The sequence below is a fragment of the Sparus aurata genome, chromosome 9 (genome assembly GCF_900880675.1).
Source record: "Sparus aurata chromosome 9, fSpaAur1.1, whole genome shotgun sequence".
In the NCBI taxonomy this organism is placed as follows: Eukaryota; Metazoa; Chordata; class Actinopteri; order Spariformes; family Sparidae; genus Sparus; species Sparus aurata.
Genome location: NC_044195.1, coordinates 191,764 through 213,262, shown reverse-complemented (window position 1 = coordinate 213,262; position 21,499 = coordinate 191,764). Strand labels below are relative to the sequence as shown.

Here is a 21,499-nt window from a genome sequence, read left to right as displayed (position 1 = left end):
TCGTCCAGAAGAAGTCCTCTGCAGTCAATACACACGTTGCCATGCTACTGAAGAATCTCCTTGACTTTGAATGGAACTTCATATAGTTCGGTGAGCTCTTTAATCTCGCTCTCTTTGTTTTGACAGTCTGGCATTGCCACATTAAGCCACAAGAGAACTGGTATTATTAACTTTATAAGCATTAGCTTGGAGTGTATACTGTACATTCCTGATTGTATAGTTTATTTATAATTATGATTATGATTGTTTGTTGTTGTTCAACAGTGGCAACACTGGAATAATGCTGCAGAGAGGAACAGCGGCTACCAAAGTGATGGTCATCTCTCCTGGATCCACAAGAACTAAGACATAAAAACACAAGCCTACTTCACAGGACAATTTTAAAAGGTAACCTGCAAGTCTAGCTCGCAGTGGCAGGGGTGCCTACCTTACAGTTTCATCCCTAAATGTTTTTATTGATGCATATTATTGATGGATATTGTCAAAATGTTCTACTGTACTATAATAGTTTCAAAATGGCCTTAATGCACATTTTCAAAATGTTCTTAAGTTTGTTTTTCAAATGTTGCCAATTCTGCATATGTTCAACATGTTATTATATGAAACTATATTTTCACAAACTGCCGAGAATACAATGCAGATTACGTAATATAAATCTTTTAAATTGACTTTTAAGGACATTTTAATCTAACTCACAGGACTATTTTAAGAGGAAAAACACGAGCCTGTGGGCATTTTTTTTTCTCCAAAATGTGCCAAAGATGCGTGTTTGCTGAATGTTCTTACTCATGTTATCAAAAAGGTGTTAATGTTCCTTAAAAAATCTTAATAGTGTAGTTTTCCAAATATTGCTAATGATGTGTATTTGTTGCCTTGGTCCTTTTCTTGGATCCATTGTGTTCAAACATATGTCTTAAATAAAAAAAAAGTCAACTATAGGTTATGCCCTTCAAATTTGGTAAGGGTTAGAGGCAGTCTCTGACGAGCAATTTAAGAATTTAAGTTTATTGCCATTGTCTAAAGCAAACATTACTAGGCTGTTTCTGTCTGCTACTAGAAATCTCTTCTCAGCATCGTCCAACAGGGTTTATTTTCTTTTTTTTCCATCTTTTGAAAGTTGCAGTATTCATGTTGACATTGACATTGCTCTTTGAAATAAAGGTATTTGATTTTAATTCCCTCTAAGTTTTTATTGCCTATTTTGCATAATATTCACAATAATTCATATCTTAAGCAATTGTCTATAGCCCTGAGCATAATGAAGTTGTTTTATATTTTAGGAAACTGCTAAATGTAGTTATTGTATTATCTACTGTGCCTGTCTACAGTAAACTGTGAGAAGTTAAAGTAACAACCTAACAGAATATTATTGTAATTTCCAAATAATCACAGAAATATGCTGCATTTATTTTTTTTACTGTTTTAGACTGTGAAATCATTTAACAGTGTAAATACAGTAATATACTGGACCGATTACAGACTACTACTGTAAAGTCATTTTACAGTATGGATACCGTAAAATTACAGTATATTGCTGGCGTCTTTGCTGCCAGCTCTTTACTGTTATTTTACAGGAAAATTATTTACAGTGTATAATTTATTTATATTACTATTTGTTCTATGTGTTGCTTTTTTAGTTGTTGCTGCATGAGCACCCTCAATTTCATTGTACTCTCCTGTACAATGACAATAAAGACTATTCTATTCTATTCTATTCTATTCTATTCTATTCCTCTGCATAAATTAAGTTTGATTTTAAAAATAGAACTGTGAATAACTAAAAAATGTAACCATTGAGTACAGTTTGCTTATTTCTTTGTGATATGGAGTAATCTTTGACACTTGATGCTCTCCTTGTGAATGCCACTATGCAGTTGGCTCGTAGCTTGAATGGCATAGTCTGAAACATTTATGTTTACTGTTTGCACTCGGTTATTTTTGTTGATCTGTATATTTTACCTGTATATAATTACAACACGACAGAATAGCTGAGGTTAGCTCAAATGTCTGCTCATTTTAATCAGGGCTTAAAAAAATACTGTATACTGTGGCTTTCAAATAATTTGATTTATCTGTTTAACTTCTTTTTAATCTGTCCTTTTTTTATTTTGCGTTTTGCCTTTAAAATGAATTTTCAAGCACTTTGAATTGCCTTGTGTCTGGATGGTGCTCTGCCATATAAGTAAACTTGCCTTGCCTCACTGTAAAACTGTCGCAGAATACAATTTAAGTTGTATAAACCAATTTGAATATGATATTCAAAACGGCAAAGGTTACAGATTAGAGCTACAACAACTGGTCCATTAATTGTTAGGTCAATTGACTGATAAAAAAACTAAGAAAATTAAACATCAACTATTTCACAAATTATTAATTATTTCAGCAATTATTTGCAAAAATGCCAACTATTTGATGGTTCCAGGCTCTCAAGAGTGGAGAGGCACCCATCTGCAGTCAAGATGGCCGACAAGGGCGCCACCATATATCCAATCCATACTGGAAGTCCCAACCAGAAGTTTGTACTTCGTGTAATGTATTGCTTATTCAGCGTCCATACCATCTAGTGGATTATGAACAGAGAGCGAGGGAACAGTAAGAGAACTAGTCTTTTAATTATCATCCAACAAGTGTGGTATGGTCTCTAAGATTTAATATTAGTGCTATTACAAACGCGATGCATCAAAGAATTAGAGTGTCATGTATCGTGAACGCTGTTTATCCGCTTGACTCGATGGTCCGGGCTAACGTTAGCTTAGCCAAAGACAAGAGTACAAGAGTACCAAAACATATTTGCACACTAGAGCACCAAGCAGTTCCCGAACAACTTGTATGTGTCAGATGAACTGTTGTTTTGCAAAGAAGCAGCCCTGATAAATCATAATTAAAGGTGTAATGCGTGAGAGTTAGCCACATGTCTGAAGAGTGACTTTTACTGCTGCTAACAGTAGCTGTTGTTAGCTAGTTGCCCTGTTAGCCACAGCCCTCTTAGCTGACTCTGCCTGGGCTGGGAGCTCAGAGGACAGGGGGAGGGTTGGTGTTTTCACTGCTAGCTGGTTAGTATGCTAACTTGACATAACGTCAGTGTAATTTCTCATTTTGTTGGTAATCTTTGCTAATATTTTCAATATTTACGAACAGAACAAGAACAGAACAATTTCTGGTATGCAAACATTTACTGGATCTGCCTGAGAGCTGACCATCTTTTTATTCAATGAAACCCATAAAAACACAAAATATACTACTGTATGAAGACATGATGAAGTCAAGATGTTTTTGATGCACTTTAATGTGTTGTATGGTACAGTATTGAGGAAATGTGTTTGTCACCTCAATAAATTTAAGGTAATTTCTACTTAATTTGTGTACATTTTAGTCATTAACATTGATAACAGTGGAAGTACAATAAGAGTAAAAGGTAAAAAAAAAACAAAAAAACGGGATTCCCAAAAATTTTAATGGAAAAAAATCAATTTGGGAAAAATAAAATGGATTTTATAGGGCCATATATATATACATATATATATATATGTAAATATATATGTATATATATATATATATATAAATATATATCCTTTTTTCCCAGATGCACCCTTCTATAATTGATGAAGGTGACAAGCTGAAGTGCACGACCGTGTCATCATCTGTGTTTGCTTGTCCTGTCTGCCCCAAATTTACAACCAGAAGTGAAAGTGTCATCCGGAGACACTTGCTAAATCATGCGGCAAATGCAGTGCATTTCAAGGGTATGTTCATCAAGTATCTTTTTGAGATCATATGCCATTACATGTAATTTTGAATGATACTTGTGTTTTTGCATGTCTAAGATCATATTGTAACCAGTGTTGGGTTGCTGGGTTGCACTCCTTTGTGGTCTGTGGATAAGGTTTAGCACAGAAAACAAGTTACTTTCAAGAGATCCCTACTTGTAGCTGTCAGTGGAGTGTTTCACTTTTTGAAGTATACCTGTTTAAAGTAAGGAAAAATACATATGTATATAAAGTATAGGATGTTAAGTAAATATTTGTCTCTCAGGTACTGTATGATTTTTAAGACAAATTACTCTCCCTTTTTAGAAAATCTGCAGATGCAATCTGCCCTGCAGAGATGGAGGCCAAATTCACTGTCCATGTTGTGGAACTACAATAATCCAGAAAGAAACCATTATGCCCCATCTCATACAGTGCAAAAATAAATGTGATATGCCCAACTCACCTCGGCTCCACCTTCTCAACTGCCCTCACCAGAGACCCACCCTACTGTTTTATCATCAATGAGTGTGGAACATTCATACACACTCCCACCTTCTATGTCAGTCATCAAAATTGACCATTCCTACACACAAACAGCATCCCCGAAGACCCCAGATCTATCTCAGTCAGCCCCAGGTCCAACCTCAGAGGATCCCATTGCTCCAAAGGAAGAAGTAAATGGGGATGTGCCACCAACCCATGTGAGGTGTCCGCACTGCCCAGTGGTTTTGTACAAGAGGAATTTGTTTTTACATATCCAAACAAAACATGGCCAAATAAAAGACACAACATCACAATCTCACTTACAAAGTACATCCGCTGACCAAAGTAACGGCCTCTATGCCGTCAGAAAAACTTCCAGAGGATTGAGTGTTCTTGTGCATATGCAGCGTAACACATGGGGACAGCAACATGTGAAGAGATGTGAGAGGTTTGTTTTTCTACTTTGGAATATTTGGCAATGGAACACAATAAAACGTTTGTCACAAAAAAGTCCAAGTCAAGTTATTAATGTTGCCAGCATGATAGTGTAATGTTGTGTTTAACTGTATTCCAGAAATAAAATTGAATTAATAGAATACTGACAATCTGACAATAGGAAAGTGTAATTATTACAGTCATTTCATAGTTATACATGAAAATGAACACATCTCCAGACCCAGGAACTCCTCGTTCTGTTGCATCACACTTGTCTGGGGCCACTGTGTTGCTTATGATGCCCCTCTCATCGCTGAAGATCCCTGGTAGGTGAGGAGAAGACCAGCAGGACTGATGTCTTTTAGCTAAACTTCTCTACTATGCTTTTGAGCAAACAATGTGTGGATAGTCTGTACTGTGTTTAATGAAGGCATCCTCTGGTGGGCAGGCTCGGCCATATACAGGAAAGTAAGGAAGAGCATGCCAGCTTCCTGCAAACAAGATCCTGTATAATATCTGGGCAATACAGTCCTTACACTCCTTACACACACACAAACATTGTATTCATGTTAAATAACCGTAATATTAATATTTACAATCAATATTAATTGTACATTGATGAAACCTCAATTAATGAATTTAAAAAAATCATATTTATCATATACTAATGAGATAGTATGACATTTGTTGTGACCGTTTTATTAATTCTCTAATTTGAGAATTCAGTTTATTTATTTAGTTATTCTTCAGTCCTATTGTCTTTGTGTGTGTGAGTGAAGCCCCCTACCATCACCACACAAACATGATATTCACATTTGTATTCATAACGTTGATATTGAAGCTAAATCCATGAAATGTTAACATTATAACTTAGTGATTATAATAGGCTTCTAACTAACTTGTGAGTAAAGTCGTGGCGAGACAATTAACTAATCAATTATACCGTTACGATAAACATGTAACTGCACACAATGCATAGAATTATGTTATGTGTAAACCATACAGTCTATGGTGTAAACGTACGTGTTGTTAATGCTATTATTTTGGTTTTAGCTTGACGGTTAACTAACTTCCGCTTGAGACTTCCGGTATGGATTCTGTCTATCTATCTGTCTGTCTGTCTGTCTGTCTGTCTAGTAATTGGGGCCCTTGATAATATCACCTTTGGCATTAGGAGATTGCGATGGCCACTCTTTCTCTTTTTTAGATTTTAAAGGGTTAACGATAAATCAAGTTGATAATCAGCAGATTGATCTTAAATGAACACAATGGTTAGTTACAGCCCTAACAGATATAGGCTATATTGTAACATATTGCAGTCTTGGTACCTAACCCAATAGTATTGTCTTGGCATTATAAAGAACCAAAATTTTGACCATTGATCTGGTGAAATTATACAGATTTTGGCAACAATTCCTGGGAAATACCAAGATCTCAATTCACAGTACTCGACAGTCAGCTGGCTAGTGAGGTTCACTTAAAGGAGTCATCATCTGGTTTTTTTACATATCCAGTCCCTCTTGGATCGCTTTTGAATCAATTCTTAAAACTTATTAGAAAAAAAAAAAAAAATCAAACATAGAGCTTGTTCTGACACTTTTTCATACCGCGACTTTCTCACGCGAGATTATGCGCAAGGTTTTGACCGGTCCGGATGTGCATTGTATTAATATGTAATGAGGCGCGCGTTGATTGGCCGCAGGAAGGACAGAGGGGGGCGAGCCTGCATGCACACACAGACTCCAAAACATAAACAGCCCGCTGTCATGGCGCACACACTAAATGACGAACCTTACGGAATTCAGGCATTTATGTACGAGCCGGAGTCGGAAACCGAACGGGAGAGTGAAGAGGCAGAGACGGTGGAAGAGACACGTTTACAGCAGGACGTCTCTGAATGGTAAATTCTTTTTTTTTCCGTCTTACTTTTCACACTCGTGTTTTACATGTAAGACCTGAGTTTTAATGCTGGCGGTGACGATGTATGGCGTGAAAATGACAGAGAAATAAGCAGATTCGGCGTGCTCACTCTGGCTGAGGACGGCTGTGAGCCGATGCATATGCAAGTAGCCTCCTGTGGTAACGTCACCACAGGAGCAGAGTCAAAATCTCGTGCTTTAGGAACGCGCACTACTGTGCGCTATTCCTGTTCAGAAAAAGAGCCAAAGCGAAAAAAATAAGCCACTTTCAAACTCCAGCTTTTCAGGCAAGTTTCAACAGAGGTCCAACACCAATATGCATGATTTAACGAGAGAAATTGCGATTTCCGGGTGATGACTCCTTTAAGGTAAATAAGTCTGTGACAATACTAAGTGTGAACAACATTCACATTTATGTTTTTTTGAGTTAGTGCTCAAAGACTATTTCAAAATAAAAGTTATGAATGCTGGTGTGGCTTTAATGTTCGGCTTCCTCCAGTTCCCACCCAGGGCAGTGGTATGTAGACCTTCTTGGATCAGGGCTATAGTCCAACCAGAAACCAATAGTGGGCTGTAACTCTGACCAGCTCTTCAAAATGTTGCTGCTTTGTTACTGACTGCTGTTGCAGTAGCCAATTTCTTCCTTTTCAAAGTGAGCTTAATCAGAATGATGGTTTCCACAAAAAATGTTTCCATGATCTCTAAGTAAACGAATGGTTTATGGTTTCCTGCCACTCTGTCTTAAATCAGTCCAGATCAAGCTCTGCTCCATTAACAAACAGTTTGATTCTTCGTGTAGATAATAAACAAGAAGAGAAGAACGGTACCACTTTATTGTAAGGAATTTAAAATAAGTGGTGCTGAATAAGTAATAAGGTCCTTCTCAGTCGTCAAAAGACATGTATTAACATTATTATGTATCAATTAGGCTATGTGAGTTGATTTAATAGCACCACATACATATAAGATTACTTTATAAGACAAATAAGCAGTTATAAGAAAGTTATTATATGTCCAAAGACTGCTTAAGAACAGTAATAAAAGCCTTATGGGTTTCGTATAGATAAATGGATGAAGGAGAAATCTTGGTCGGTCCCACTGTTTGATCCAGATTATCTTGTAATGTGAGGGGTCTACAGGGAAAATCCTAAATCTAGTAGCATGCTCATGTTACTTAGCATACTACACTCTTAGAAAGGATGTGTTAAAAAGTGACACAACAAATGTGTTGTTACACGCATAACACATTTTGTGTGGATTTCAACACAAGATGTGTAAATAAGCTTAAAAAGCTTAACACACTTCATGTGTTTGACAATTTAACACAATTTGTGTTATTTTACGTGGCGGGAGGGGGCGCCCTTTCTTCATGTTCACTGTTCGCGCTACAGAGACAAAGACAAAGGAAAGCAGGATGGACACTGCATCACCAGTGTGCTCGGTGTGCTCCCTGACCATTCAGTAAGTATCCATTTCTAGTTTATATAAATGTATCTCACAAGACTGTAAAGCGTTAGGGTAAATTCGGCATGTATATAATCCGTCAACTAAATTGTATTTCTAAGAAAATTCATGATGAACATCGCTTTTTATTCAGCAGGGCTGCCTAGCTGCCTGGCTAACGTTAACCAATGGTTAGCTAACTTCCATTATGATTTTGAAGTTTATTTCTTGTTTATTTATGTCTACCTAACGAAATTACACAACAAAAAATTCAGCTAGGACAGTATAGTAACCAGTCGCTTATTTCGGTGAAATCGCCATGAAAGGTGAACAAATAAGGTTAGCTAACTAGGTTTGAAGTCAACACAACAGCAATTCATTAACATTAACACCGGCATTTTATAGCAGGTGAACCGCGGAGTTTGGGTTTGAAAGGGAGAGACCTTTGCGCGGCTAAGCTCATACCGTCAGCCACATTGCATTTTTAACGGACATTTTTCTTATAACATGACCAAATAACTACCAACATTTGGGACTATAGCCGTTTGCCCTTGGTGTTTGTACGTTACACTGACACAGCCATGGTTGCTGTGTGTTAACTGTAAGGTCAGACTGAAAAAAACAAACAAAAAACGGGCAATCGTGTGTCTGTGCTGGAAACCACCAGCTTTCGATGGGGTTAGACAGTCATGAGACAGGTTAGTTTTACCCTGCTGATGATGTGTTGTTTCAATAGTATCACTCCATTGAGCTTGCAAGCACAGGTCAATGTGTTTCTTACGGTGCTTTTTGATTGTCGCTCGTTATCTTTTCCCCGGTGTCGGGGGGGGGCTCCACACTGGTGTGTTTTAACGCAGGTTTGAAACTCAAACCACGACCGTTTTTGAATTATGAACAAGTTACCGTTAAAGTGCTATCAAAACGCTTGCCTTGGCTATAATCACTGTAAGTTGCAGTTGCTGCGGGGAGCAGCTCTTATGGCAAACACATCGGGGAAAGAAAGTACATGAGACGTGGTGTTCATGACTGTGGCATTGTTGTCATCATGGTAGACTGTATGTGGTTGTTGTGTGTGCTTATGGTTGCTGTAAGTTTGTGTCCTAATGAGGAGCACTACTGAGAAGATGTTAAACGTGACATGTAATCAATTAGTGCTGTGGGAGGAACATTGTGTTAGACTATACAGAGAGAGAGAGGTAGCTGCATCAGAGCCAAATCTCTTAATGTGTTGTATTTTAAGTACAATACTTGAGTAAATGTACTACTAAAGTTACTTTCCACAACAGTATATGGATGTTAAAATTTTGTAAGTTATAAGTTGTTGAAAACATTGCTGAAACAGCATTTAATCATACATCTTTTTGACTCAATAAGAGAGCAATTTTTCTCCACCTGAGCTTGTTCGTAATCTGTTCTACTTCTCTACATGGACGCTGACTTAGTTGGGCAGCACAGTGTAGCCCCACAGCAAATACTATCAGTTTTAGTAGTATACAATATTGAGATGGATGTTTGCGGATGTGGTTTTGTTATTTTACCAAAGTGGATGACCACTGAAACCTATATTTTTCTCTTTCTCAGCAAATGGAGGCTAAGAAGAAAATCCTTGTGACAGTCTTCCTAGATGGCAGAGAGATATTCAAGAAAGTTTAAAAAGTTGAATGTGAAATGTTGATTTTAATCTTTTGTTCAAATGAAATGTGAACAATAAATTTTAAACTTTTTTTCTACAGCTGGGTGTCTGCTTATTTAAATTCATATCTTTAGTAATAGAAATAACACATTTTTTAACACATGAATGTGTCTATATAAGGACTACACATTTTGTGTTATATTTAACACAATTACTGTGTTTAAAAAGCCAACACAACTACTGTGTTAAAACTCTTCACACAGTAGTTGTGTTACTTTAACACAACTACTGTGTTAAGAGTTTTAACACAAGATTTGTATTTTTAAAATACCTGTTAGAGTTAATTTATTCTAAAACACAGTAATGTTAATAAGAAACTTATACCTATAAGGGCCTTATTACCCATTATGTCACACTTAAGAAGCTTAATATAAATCATTATCATTCGTTTTTGTACTTGTCCAGGTTTTGAGATATCTTTAAGAATTCTGCCTCAACTCTGATAAAATGGAGGTAAAGGGAACCTCATTTGTGGTGCTTGCAGCATTGAAATGTCACTTTTAAACATGAACATTTTGAACATTCATATTTAAAGGGTAACCGCAACCAGTCTCACGATCCTGTTTGGGCTATCAGCTCATGGTGACACTTTCCAAACTCTGTTGGGCAGAGATGTATTATTGCACTATAGTACAATATGACATCACAGCTTAGTATGGTTAAAACCACAACTGACAAAGCCACACCATTTTAGGTGTAGTCTTGTTGTTGATATGACCACACCCACCTGTGATGTAGCATGGTACTAAAGTTCAACTCTACATCACTGCTACACAGAGTGTGGAAAAACCCATGACATAAAACAAGAGAGAAAAAAATCATATAGTAGTATAGTATAATAGTTGCAGTTTTCTTTTCTGTTGATAAACTAATTGATAAATAGATTGGAATAAAAATTGGATTGCATATTCATTTTGCAGATCTGAAGCTTCAAATGATGCCTATTAGTGACAGTGGCACAGGAGGCAATTACAATAATTAAATTAGTTATTTTAAGACATTTTTGCTTTGGAAATGATTAAAACAACTTTTTCATTTAGCAACTAATACATTTTATGTCAATCAATTGACATAAATGACTTAAATGTGCCTTGTGTTTATTTTCTTATTGCCTGTCTATGTCCAGTGTTAAGGAGACTTAAACTACATGTAGTTGAACTACATAGCTTAACTACAATTTGCTGTAACTGTAACTACATTCATATTTTGTGCTGCGTCAACTATTTCAAATACTTTTTGGGTCATTTTTTGTAGTTTAACTACTCAATTTACAAACTACAATTTGTATAATATTATACATTTTATTTCGTTTTTCTTTGATGACAAAGTGGATGAGGTGGAAGCCTTTGTGAAGTCACCAGATGAGTCCCCACAAAATGCTTTCAAATCTTTACCCAAAATGTCCAAAGTGTTAGTGAAGTTCAACACTGGTGTCCTAGCCCATTCAGCATGTGGGCGTCTTTAAGAGACTGCTCATGTGTCGTGTCAACAAGCAATTCTGCCCTGACATCTAGTTCAAGTGCCTAAGTGTTAGTGCCTCTGAAGTTCAAAAATGTTGACCAAAAATGTCAGCTTTTGTTCTTTAAGAAATAAAACTTGAGTTGAGAGGCAAATTTCTGCTGGCATGTGATTTTTTTGTAGGCTATTATATTTTAACGCTGAGTTAAATGAGTATTAAGTAATAAGTAGTTGCTAAAGCTAGAGCAGTAGTTTTATAAAGTACCCCAGCTGGCATTCTACTGACATTAAACGTTTAAATGTTGTTGAAATAATGTCAGTTTATGAAAAAACATTAATTCAACGTCAAAACGTTGAACACCAAATAGTTGAAGTGGTGTTGTTAACTCACTATGGATTCAACATTGAAATATCAACAGTTTTTGTGTTGTATGTCATATCAACATTATTTTTATAACCATGACTTCTAAACATTTTGTTGAAATATATCAGTAGAAAAATAACGTTGTTCCAACATCCAAACAATGCTGATAAATTAACTGTTAAAAAAGTGTTGATACATGAATAATGATACAGTGATGAATTAAACGTTTGCTGAGTCGTGATAAAAGCGCTTTCTACATCTCCCGGCGTGCTTTGAGAGAACTAGAACTGGATTCCGTTGGCTCTGACGGTTCCAGACAACACCCGCTTGCGCATGCGCGAAGTGGGTCTGTGATGTCATCTTCAGGCTAAGCAGATTTTGACCTGGACCGGTTCGGACTGTGGTTGAATTTGGCGGTAACAACTACAACTCTAGATTAGATAGTGAGATTTAGTACCTAAAAACATCACTTAAGTACAACTCAATAGAATTTAGTAATTAAATGCTAAGAATGATACAGTCCTGTTATTTCTATTGTTTTAAATAGAGATTATTTAAAAATAAACTTTTTATTTATATAGCACATACTAAAATACAATAAAATCGATCATAACAAATAAATTGCAATCGTAGCCTTTTAAAACAGTAACAATTTGATTGGGGCAAATGGTCTGAAATGCATTTGACATTAGTGGAAGACAAAATGTATTTATTTGATTTAACTTTTGGTATTTTTATTGGCATCAGTTTAATGTAGCCTATATGTTTTTTAATTTTACTTAAAGGTACAATATGTCTAAAGCAACTAGCCGTAAAATCATCCTGATATGTCACAGAGACTCAGGAATAATGTTCATATAACATACTGAACTCACCAACAACAACAGCCAAAATATTCGCATTAAAAAAAAATTTGCAGACCGCAAATCATGTTGATGTTTTGAAATCATGTTTTGGCATGTGGTGCCACCCACCGCTGTCTACGAATCATTGCAGTCAGTAGAGTCTCAGCTGCCGAGCAACCACAGGTTGCCAGTTACAACTGAGCTACAATGGCGGAGGCGATGAAATCTAAAAGACCTCGTTATGAATCACAAAAACACCAAGATAAAATTCAAAGCAAAGCGAGGGTCTATATAGGAGATGCATTTGAATGGTGGAGACAGTTGAAAGCTGAGAGGAATCTGAAAAGGATGCAGAATTGCAGAACTATCCATCCATCCATGGGGCAGCTGTCTGAGCAGGGACGCCCAGACTTCCCTCTCCCCGGACACTTCCTCTAGCTCCTCCGGGAGGATCCCAAGGCGTTCCCAGGCCAGCCAAGTGACATAGTCACTCCAGCGTGTCCTGGGTCTTCCTCTGGGTCTCCTCCCGGTGGGGCATGCCAGGAACAGATGCCCGAGCCACCTCAGCTGGCTCCTCTCGATGTGGAGGAGCAGCGGCTCTACTCCGAGCTCCTCCCGGGTGACAGAGCTCCTCACCCTATCTCTAAGGGAGCGCCCCGGCACCCTGCGGAGGAAACTCATTTCGGCCGCTTGTATCCGGGATCTTATTCTTTCGGTCACGACCCAAAGTTCACAACCATAGGTGAGGGTCGGAACGCAGATTGACCAGTAAATCGAGAGCTTCGCCTTTCGGCTCAGCTCTCTCTTCACCACGACAGACCGATACAACGACCGCATTACTGCGGCCGCTGCACCAATCCGCCTGTCAATCTCACGCTCCATCCTTCCCTCACTCATAAACTATATAACGTTATAAAAGGGGAGGCAAAAATGAAGCTAATGTTACCATAAATAATAATACATCTTTATCTTTACTGAGAGAACAGAATTGTGTGTCCGCTCTGGCAACCTCGAGTCTGGAGAGGAGGGGGGTGGAGGGGGAGGTGGATACGACTCGCCGCAGTATTTTGAATTTGAGTGTAGTAACCGTTTTTGGCCACATTCTTACATATGGCGCCTTTAAGTGTTGAGCAGCTGCAGGGATAATTTTTTATTCTGAGTTAATTTCTGATTCACCCTTCGAAGCAGAAGGTGGTGCTAATGAGCATACTACACTGATTCCTTACCGCTCTTTGAAAAAACATAGAAGAAGTAAAGTTTGAACGTTGCAGAGGCGGTTGGCGGCCGGAAGCAACGGAAGGCAGAAAGTTTGACCTACACGGCAGCAGTCAGGACTTACTATAAGTTTTGAATGTCAATATTTATTCACTTTTACTTATTTAATGCCATGGATTGTAATAAAGTATTTTTACAGCAGAGGCAAAACACCGCTAGCCACCGTGGTGCTAACTAGCGAACCAATTACAATGAATGTAATGGTTAGCTGCTAGAACTAGCGAGCTACCATTAGCTAACCTAGGTTGCAACCTGATCTCTCAGAGGAGCCAAGCTCACAAACAGTATATTTTGAGATGTGATGAATGTATTTCCCATCATTGCATCTCTCTGTTCCAGTTTCAAATAGTCAAGACTGAGTTAAGGAAGATAACTGGAGATATGATAAAGATAGTACCAGGTAACATTAATCCAATGAATGAATTCTTCTATCGACCACCACTCGGAGTGGTGGGAATTGATAAGTTTTTATCAATATCAATGCCATTGTCGATTCTGCCTATCAATTAAATTCCTTATCAATTCTCATATCGATTCCTGAGTAGGTCATTGAGCGGCAAAAAGGAGTTCTACACAGTCTTCTGCACCAAAAGCAACCATTTTATTTTTTCCCCAAATAATGTCTGCACAAGACTGTGAACATGAACTCATTCAACTCAAACATACAACAAAAAACTGTGCATGCTGCTTGCAGTTGCAAGGCCACAGTGCGCTAATGCAGGATATTTAATGTCAGCGTTGTCAATGGAGGTCCCAGTGGAGCTTGTTTGACCAGCAGCAACGCAGGCGCCCTAACACGATATTACAGCATTATTAATAATATATTTAATTTATATAGCGCCTTTTAGGGTACCCAGGGACACTTAACAAAGTGAAACAAACAAAACAAAGAACAAATTGAGCGCCTGTCAGTCCGCACGGAGGGAATAGCACCGTCCTTATAAACAGATTTGAGTCTGGAGGTCCCGTCCAACATCGCAGCTGCCGGGGGGGAGCACAGCAGCAGAGGAGAGTGAAAAAGGAGCCAGGTGAATAACCCCGAGGTAGTGGTGGAGGGAGGACAAACGGAGCAACGATGGACAGCCTACAGAGTATTGAGTACATCGGTTTGAAAGTTAGCGTTGCTAGGCTAACAGCTGATCGACGAGGCTAACAGCTGATGGCGGGGCTAACAGCTGATCAGGGGAGAAAGGTGAGTCCATGGTGACAATTGTTCAGGTGTGCAGCCTTCAAAGTTAGTAGCACAGTCCCAGAGCTTGTAGGGACAGCTTGGCTTTCCATCTCTCAAAAAAAAAGCAGTTTTGCTACGAATTGAGAAGCGGCGATTTTTTTAGTAGCGTCCTCTCGCATCCAGGTTGATTGCACTGATTACACACAGCAGAATAGATCGCTTCTTCTTCTCCATGATGCTGCCTCGCTGTTTAAGGTCTGAGTCGTCAGGGAGTGTGATGCAAATGTACCGCGACGCAAAATTTCCTCGTGCAGGCAGGGAAATGAGTGAATCGTTAAGAAGAATTGATAACGCCAGAGGCTACAATTCCGATGGAATTGGTCAGTCGGAACCGGTTCTGGGTCGGAACCGGTTCTCGATTCCCACCCCTAGCCACTCCCCCCTTCCTTTTTTTTTCTCAGACAATGTTTTAGTGTGGTAAGTTAACCCTAAATCAGGGGTACTCAAATACAAATCTTAAGATTTTTTTCAATGACTCAAAGGTCCATGTATTGAGGTCGGTCAGGCCACATGCAATAATACTGTAATATTCAAAACAAAATGTCCTTTTCATTCTCAAAAACAAAATACGAACTAAAATAAAATGTAATTTCCATTTTAACATAAATTAAAATATATAGTTCCTCTTTTTGTTTGCCTTCAAACATTGTGTCCATCACTTCAGTCATGCATTATTTTATTTCATTGTGACATAGATGTGACAAGAATCCTGCTTGCAGCTTCATATGATGATTTCAGTGCATTTACTTGTGTTGTGCTTATCTCTGAATTTTGAGGAAATGTCTCTTCAAAATTCCTATGCTTCATCTCATAATGCCGTTTCAAATTGGAAATCTTCATCACAGCTTCTCCTGGCATATTGTAACGCCCCTTGTGGACTGTGGCGCAATGAATCTTGGGTATTCTGTTGGTGTTGGTGTAATTATGGTTTGTGAATGTGTTTGTGAATAAGATGATATGTAAGATGGTTGTGGGTTAATTCACGTCATTTGTTCTGTGATTAAATGGTGTTGAGTTTTAACAAGGATGATAAACATTTTGGCACCGTGAGTGAAAGGGTGTTTGCTTTGTTTGTTTGGAGAAACTCCCCGTCCGTTATACACTTTGAGCATTTGAAAATGCATGATGGGACTAGCTAGAATTTGTTAAACTACGTAAGGCCAAGTATTTGTTAGCGCAGCACTGTCAGATACGTGCGTGGGGTTTGTCCTAGTTGGAAGGAGAATGAATGCACATTTAAAGTTGCTATTTCTCTGAGTCGCCGATTTCCACTGTCCACTTTATTATAGCAGTTTACTTGTAAACACGCCATTTTCAATCTCTTACCACCGGCAAAATGTGAATACGCGAACTACTCCGAAAACGAAAGTGAAAGTTAAAGATTGCGCTCGCAGCAGTGAGTGACCCAGCTGTCTGTGTATCATTGGCATGGAGACAAGTCTCGGTGTACATGTGCTGACCCAACCAAAACACATGGTGAAGGAATAATAGTTCGGGGGCCACAAACAGGAGGCCCGGGGGCCGCTGCCCTAAATCATACAAACTCCCACAAACACATATCATCGTTTATTCTACTTGCCAGTCTGATCAAAGTAAAACTTTTTGCCGTATTCAATTCAACAAGCCATGAATGTGTTCTGTTCATACCATCTTCCTAATTGATATTTAACCTTGTGCACTGCACAGATAATATTTTACTTAACTTTGTATTTGCTTGCAAAAAAGAAAGATCTAAAGAGTCCAAAATTTAATTCAAGATTTGTCTTAAAAACCTGTTAAAAACTAATAAGAAAACACATTGTCATTTTAAAGCAGTGTTAGCTGTAGCCCGTGATAATATTTTGGTAAGCTAATAGTAATTAACTTGTTGTTATATTAAGTAGGAAGTATAAGCAATTCTGTTTTAAAAGTTTTAGATGGTGATCTTAACTTTGTCATCTTTTTCTTTGCCTTTTAGGTTGCTGTTTCCAAAGTGATCTGGACGTGTAAGTTGTGCGCAGCTTCTTTCACCTCCAGAATACAGTTATTTAGACACCACAGGCTGCAGCACAGCCACTATTCCAGAATCAGCCCTCGTATATGTCTCTAGCTATACTGATTGCATTTGTACATTTCCCCTTCATTGGAAAGATGATGGAGACCACATTTTCCCACGCCGATAGACCATAGTGATGTCCTGCCCAGCAGTGAACGAGCTCATGGACCTCTGGCCTGCTCTCAAAATAGAATCTTAGGTAATATGGATCAGCTCTCTCTTTTAAAGTGAAAATTGTGATTCTTACTCATCTGGCCGCTTCATGAATGTGTGCTAGATTCTTCAAATTGAACAGTTTTTTTAAGTGTTGTTGCTGTATTCTCCTGCTGTTATTTCAATGTAGTTGTATGCAGAGTTCCAGCAGATTACGAATCAGAACCTGCCCAACACATTCTATGCTGAGCATGACCACCATCTTCCTCGACTGATGACCTTATTCAGACAGAAGGCATCAAAAACTGGGAAGACAGCAGATTCTCTGGCTGAAATTTTAAAAATCCACAATGAACAGGTAAATAGATTATTACACATTTCATAGGTTGAACCATCACAACATTGAACAGGTTCATGATTCAAATGAGCTTTGTGAATTTTGCAATTAGTCCACTTTGTGTTTGCCATTTGTCTGATTGCATTAAATATGTGAACAGGGTAGTTGTGGACATATGTTCTGATTGGACTGTTTAAAATCAGCTTTGTTCAGTAAATTCTTCCGTGTATACAATTCTGTTTTTATCTGAATAGGAAATCCATGACATCCACACCAAGCGCTCTACTGTCCTCCACGCCCTTCCTGTGTATCTCTTCGAGGATGTTTCTGGATTTTTCAGAACCTGCACAGTGAGTCTCCTAAAGTTACTGACTACTGTCTATTATGTAAACAGTTCATCAAAATAACATGTTTTAGGACTTACCTTTGTGTAGTCTACCAATACAGTTTTCGTATATGGTCTGTTTTCTTTCTCTTCCCTACAAAGGAACTGTATTGGCGTTATGTTCAGAGTGATAAGATGTTCAGTAGAACATTTTCCTGTAAATGTCTTTTAGTTTGGTTTCAGTCACTCACACCACTGAGATTCTCTGGTAATTTGTGAGGATTTGAATCATGGATCTTGTGTTTTTCACCTCTTACAATGAGACCCAGGTCTCCCTTGTAAAAGAGGTATTGGATTTCAATGGGACTTGGTTAAAGAAAGATAAATGAAATGTCATCTGTTCTGTTCCATTTGTTAGTTTGTGATTAGTATCTCTTTTATATTCATTCAGGACAAGTGATGAGCCAGTGCTTGATGGTGTTGCAGTGGCCCTCCTTACTGTCATCAGTGACGATGACACAATCCAATTCACTACCACCCTCTGAGAATCTCTGTCGTAACTGAAAGGAATTAGCCAGGAAGCCAAAGGCACTTTTATAGCTGATAACAAAAGCTATTTCATTTGTGTATTATTTTACTGACTATCTGATTAGTTGTTTGGTCAATATCAGAAATTTGTGAAAAATATCTATTTCCTAGGGCCTTAAGTGACCAAGAACACATTTGGAAGGCTAGAATCAGAGAATTTTGAGTTTTTCTTCTTAAAAAGTTTGCAAATAATCAGTTAATCTACTTCTTGCATCTCTACAATCTATTTCTTGTTTTATTTATTTTAATTTATAAATGTTTATTATTTATTTGTCTGTTTAATTTTAACATTGAAGTGTGCTAAATGGGAGTGGGCAAGAAAATACTGTTCAGTAGCAGATGTTCATGACTTTTAGATATATTAAGTTTGTTAAATTCAGTGTAGTTGAGGCAATCCATTGCCTCAAAAGTTTTGAATCACATGTTGTTAAGTAAACAAACTCAACATATGTGACTAATGTGTACTTAAAACAATGACAACACAAACTAATAAACATTGAGTTTGGTTAACATAAAATGGTGTGGTTGTGTACTTAGTGTTAATGTATCTATTTTAAGGTGTTTGGTGTTACTGGAGCAACTGTTGAACACATCAATACTTTAGTGAAAACAGTGTAACAAAAATATATAGTGTGTCAAACTATGTTGAAAAGCAGGACCCTAACCCTAACCCTAAGCTAAAATCAATATTGTTTCAATGTTGGCGAATTCCCCTATGTTGAGAAACGTGACGTATGAATGACGTTGCTATTTCAACATTGATTAGATTTGCAAAATCTAAACAAAATTCAACGGTTATCCAACACTGGCACCTAACGTTGATTCAACAGTGACTCGACGTTAAAATGCCAGCTGGGACATTTCTCCAGGGGAAGAAATGTAGTTTGTTCAAACTACTGCCAGGCTGAACTACATGTAGTTTTACAAGCTATGCCTGCAAAGTAGCTTCCCCGTCACTGTCTATGTGTTATGCAAAGCACTTTAAATTGCCTAGATGACAGATAAATACAAACAAGCTAACAAACATATGGAACAGGCTGTAAACTTCAGACTTTACAGGAAGACACATGAAAAAAGAATGCTGAGGTAAGATCGACCTCAATAATTTGCTTGAGATGAATTTCATCCAGCGTTGTCAGTGAACAAGTTGTCATTTTTAATTAATTGGCCTTCGTTAAAGTTCATGAAACCATTAATTGACGGATTAATTAGCGAACAGGCAGTCACTCACCCAGCAGTCCTTCGAACTGCTCGATGGCCAGCACTGCATTGTCCTGTGTGCTGTGGTGGAGGTGGTTCGGCATCTTGGTCATGTTCCACGGCATGGACCGGCACAGAGGGATTCGTACCGACTCGCAGGACGCCGCCCGGACCGCAGCCGGCCACAGCGCGCAGGACATGGCCAGCAGAGACACGGAGAGTCCCGGGGACAGCATGTTGTTCGGTTCAGACAGAGGACACTGAAGTCACGGCAGCGCTGTTGGTGAAGTGTCGGTCTTTCACATTAAGTGAAATCCGAATAATGACGTGCTTTTGCTGCTGGCTTGTGCTCTCCTTCTCCTTCTCTGTTTCCTCCTCCTGCTGCTGCTGCTGCTCTCCCGTCTGCAGGCAGCTTGAGGAAGCGGGAGGGGTCAACTGCTTTCTTATTGTGCTTCCACCTCCTCCTCTTCCTATATCCCTCCATCTCTACAAGTCCCCTCCTCTGCTTTTCTCATCCAACCTCTTTTCTCTTCTCCTTCTCTTCTTTTTTGCTCTCCCTTCGGTTGTCTTCTTTTGTCTCCCCTCCTTCATCTCTTCGCCTCTTCTCTTATCCTCCATGCTAAAAGTTAGATTCCTTTTAGATGAAAAGTCAATACCAGTAAAGCCGTTAAGAGCTCATTGATGCGTGTCATTACATTTCATGAAATCAGCGGATTCGTTCTCACATCATTTTTTTGAAGTAGGCTATAAGTAGACTACCAACAGAACAATACAGACAATTACAGTTAAAAGTTATTACACTCAAAAGTATATGAGTAAAAGTAGCCTACATATATAGCCTACTGTTAGATAAAGTCTGAATCCTGTACTCGTTGTAGCATGTGACTTTATTGGCTATGTTCCTATCTGACATGACTGCATTAACACAAAGGTATCTATGTGTATGCAGCATTTTACAGTTGCTCAAGCTGGAGCTAATGTTTGGCTTTGACTTAAAGCCACAGTTAGCTAGTGGAATTTAAAGTTCCTAAATGCCAACTTGAGCACCACTAGTGGTCGCAGTTCAGCACCAGCATGTTAGACCAAAACAAACCAAGGTGTCGGCCAAACGCGCCCTCTCCCTTCGCTTCCAACGCAACGGCTACTTTTCACAGTCAGGTTGACCGATTTACATGCAAAAGTGTACTTGACGCTGGTATTTTCCCCAAGAGTGGCATAAGTCAGAACACACACACAACCCTGCTTGCTCTGTCTGTAAATGAGGTGGTCCAGGAGTTCCGAAGAGCAGGGGCTCACATGCACGTGCATCCAAAACAATAAGCAGAGAAGCTCAATAATAATAATAACAATAATAATAACAAGAAGAAGAAGAAGAAGAAGAGAAATAATAATATGAACAAAAATAACAATAAAGAAATAATAATAATAATAATAACAATAATAACAAGCATAATCATAATGACACTATATCATTTCATCACAAATATTTTGATCTAGTGAGGCTGAATGATATTGAATGTATATTGGACCTTTAAAGGCACAGTAAGCTAGTTGAGTACAGTAGTTTTCAACTCTCAAAAGGGAAACTAGATAAAAATGCTAGCATTAAATTAATTTTTTGATGACTGGTTTATATTAGCTTTGTGGCACAGGCCTCTGATATACACTGATCAGGTATAACACTATGACCATCTGCCTAATGTGTTGGCCCCCCTCCGCCAGCTTGCCTTTTTCCAAGAGTGCATCCTGGTGCCATGTGTGTTCCCCAGGTAAGCGACGCACATGCATCCAGCCATCCAGGTGATGTAAAAGAAAATGTGATTCATCAGACCAGGCCACCTTCTTCCATTGCTCCATGGTCCAGTTCTGATACTCAGACGACCATTGTTGGTGCTTTTGGTGGTGGACAGGGGTCAGCATGGGGCACCCTGACTGGTCTGCGGCTATGCAGCCCCATACACAACAA

At 38.5% G+C, this 21,499-nt stretch overlaps 1 protein-coding gene and 2 long non-coding RNA genes across 4 annotated transcripts in view; 2 read left to right on the top strand and 1 right to left on the bottom strand.

The window, feature by feature from the left end:
* Positions 1-19,988, bottom strand: part of frzb (frizzled related protein) — a 61,172-nt gene extending 41,184 nt beyond the window's left edge. The window contains exon 1 of one of the 2 annotated variants that reach the window (XM_030428655.1): positions 19,565-19,988. In XM_030428655.1, coding sequence (XP_030284515.1) covers positions 19,565-19,769 — 205 coding nt within the window. In that variant the 5' untranslated portion in view covers positions 19,770-19,988. The remainder of the gene's footprint in view (positions 1-19,564) is intronic. The other variant, XM_030428654.1, reaches the window with a different exon arrangement.
* Positions 7,941-9,759, top strand: LOC115588229 (uncharacterized). Its single transcript, XR_003985294.1, has 2 exons — positions 7,941-8,047; positions 9,611-9,759. It is a non-coding gene; the product is annotated as an uncharacterized LOC115588229 (long non-coding RNA).
* Positions 17,062-17,771, top strand: LOC115588228 (uncharacterized). The gene is made up of 3 exons (XR_003985293.1): positions 17,062-17,129; positions 17,274-17,441; positions 17,675-17,771. It is a non-coding gene; the product is annotated as an uncharacterized LOC115588228 (long non-coding RNA).
* Positions 19,989-21,499: the final 1,511 nt, after the last annotated feature.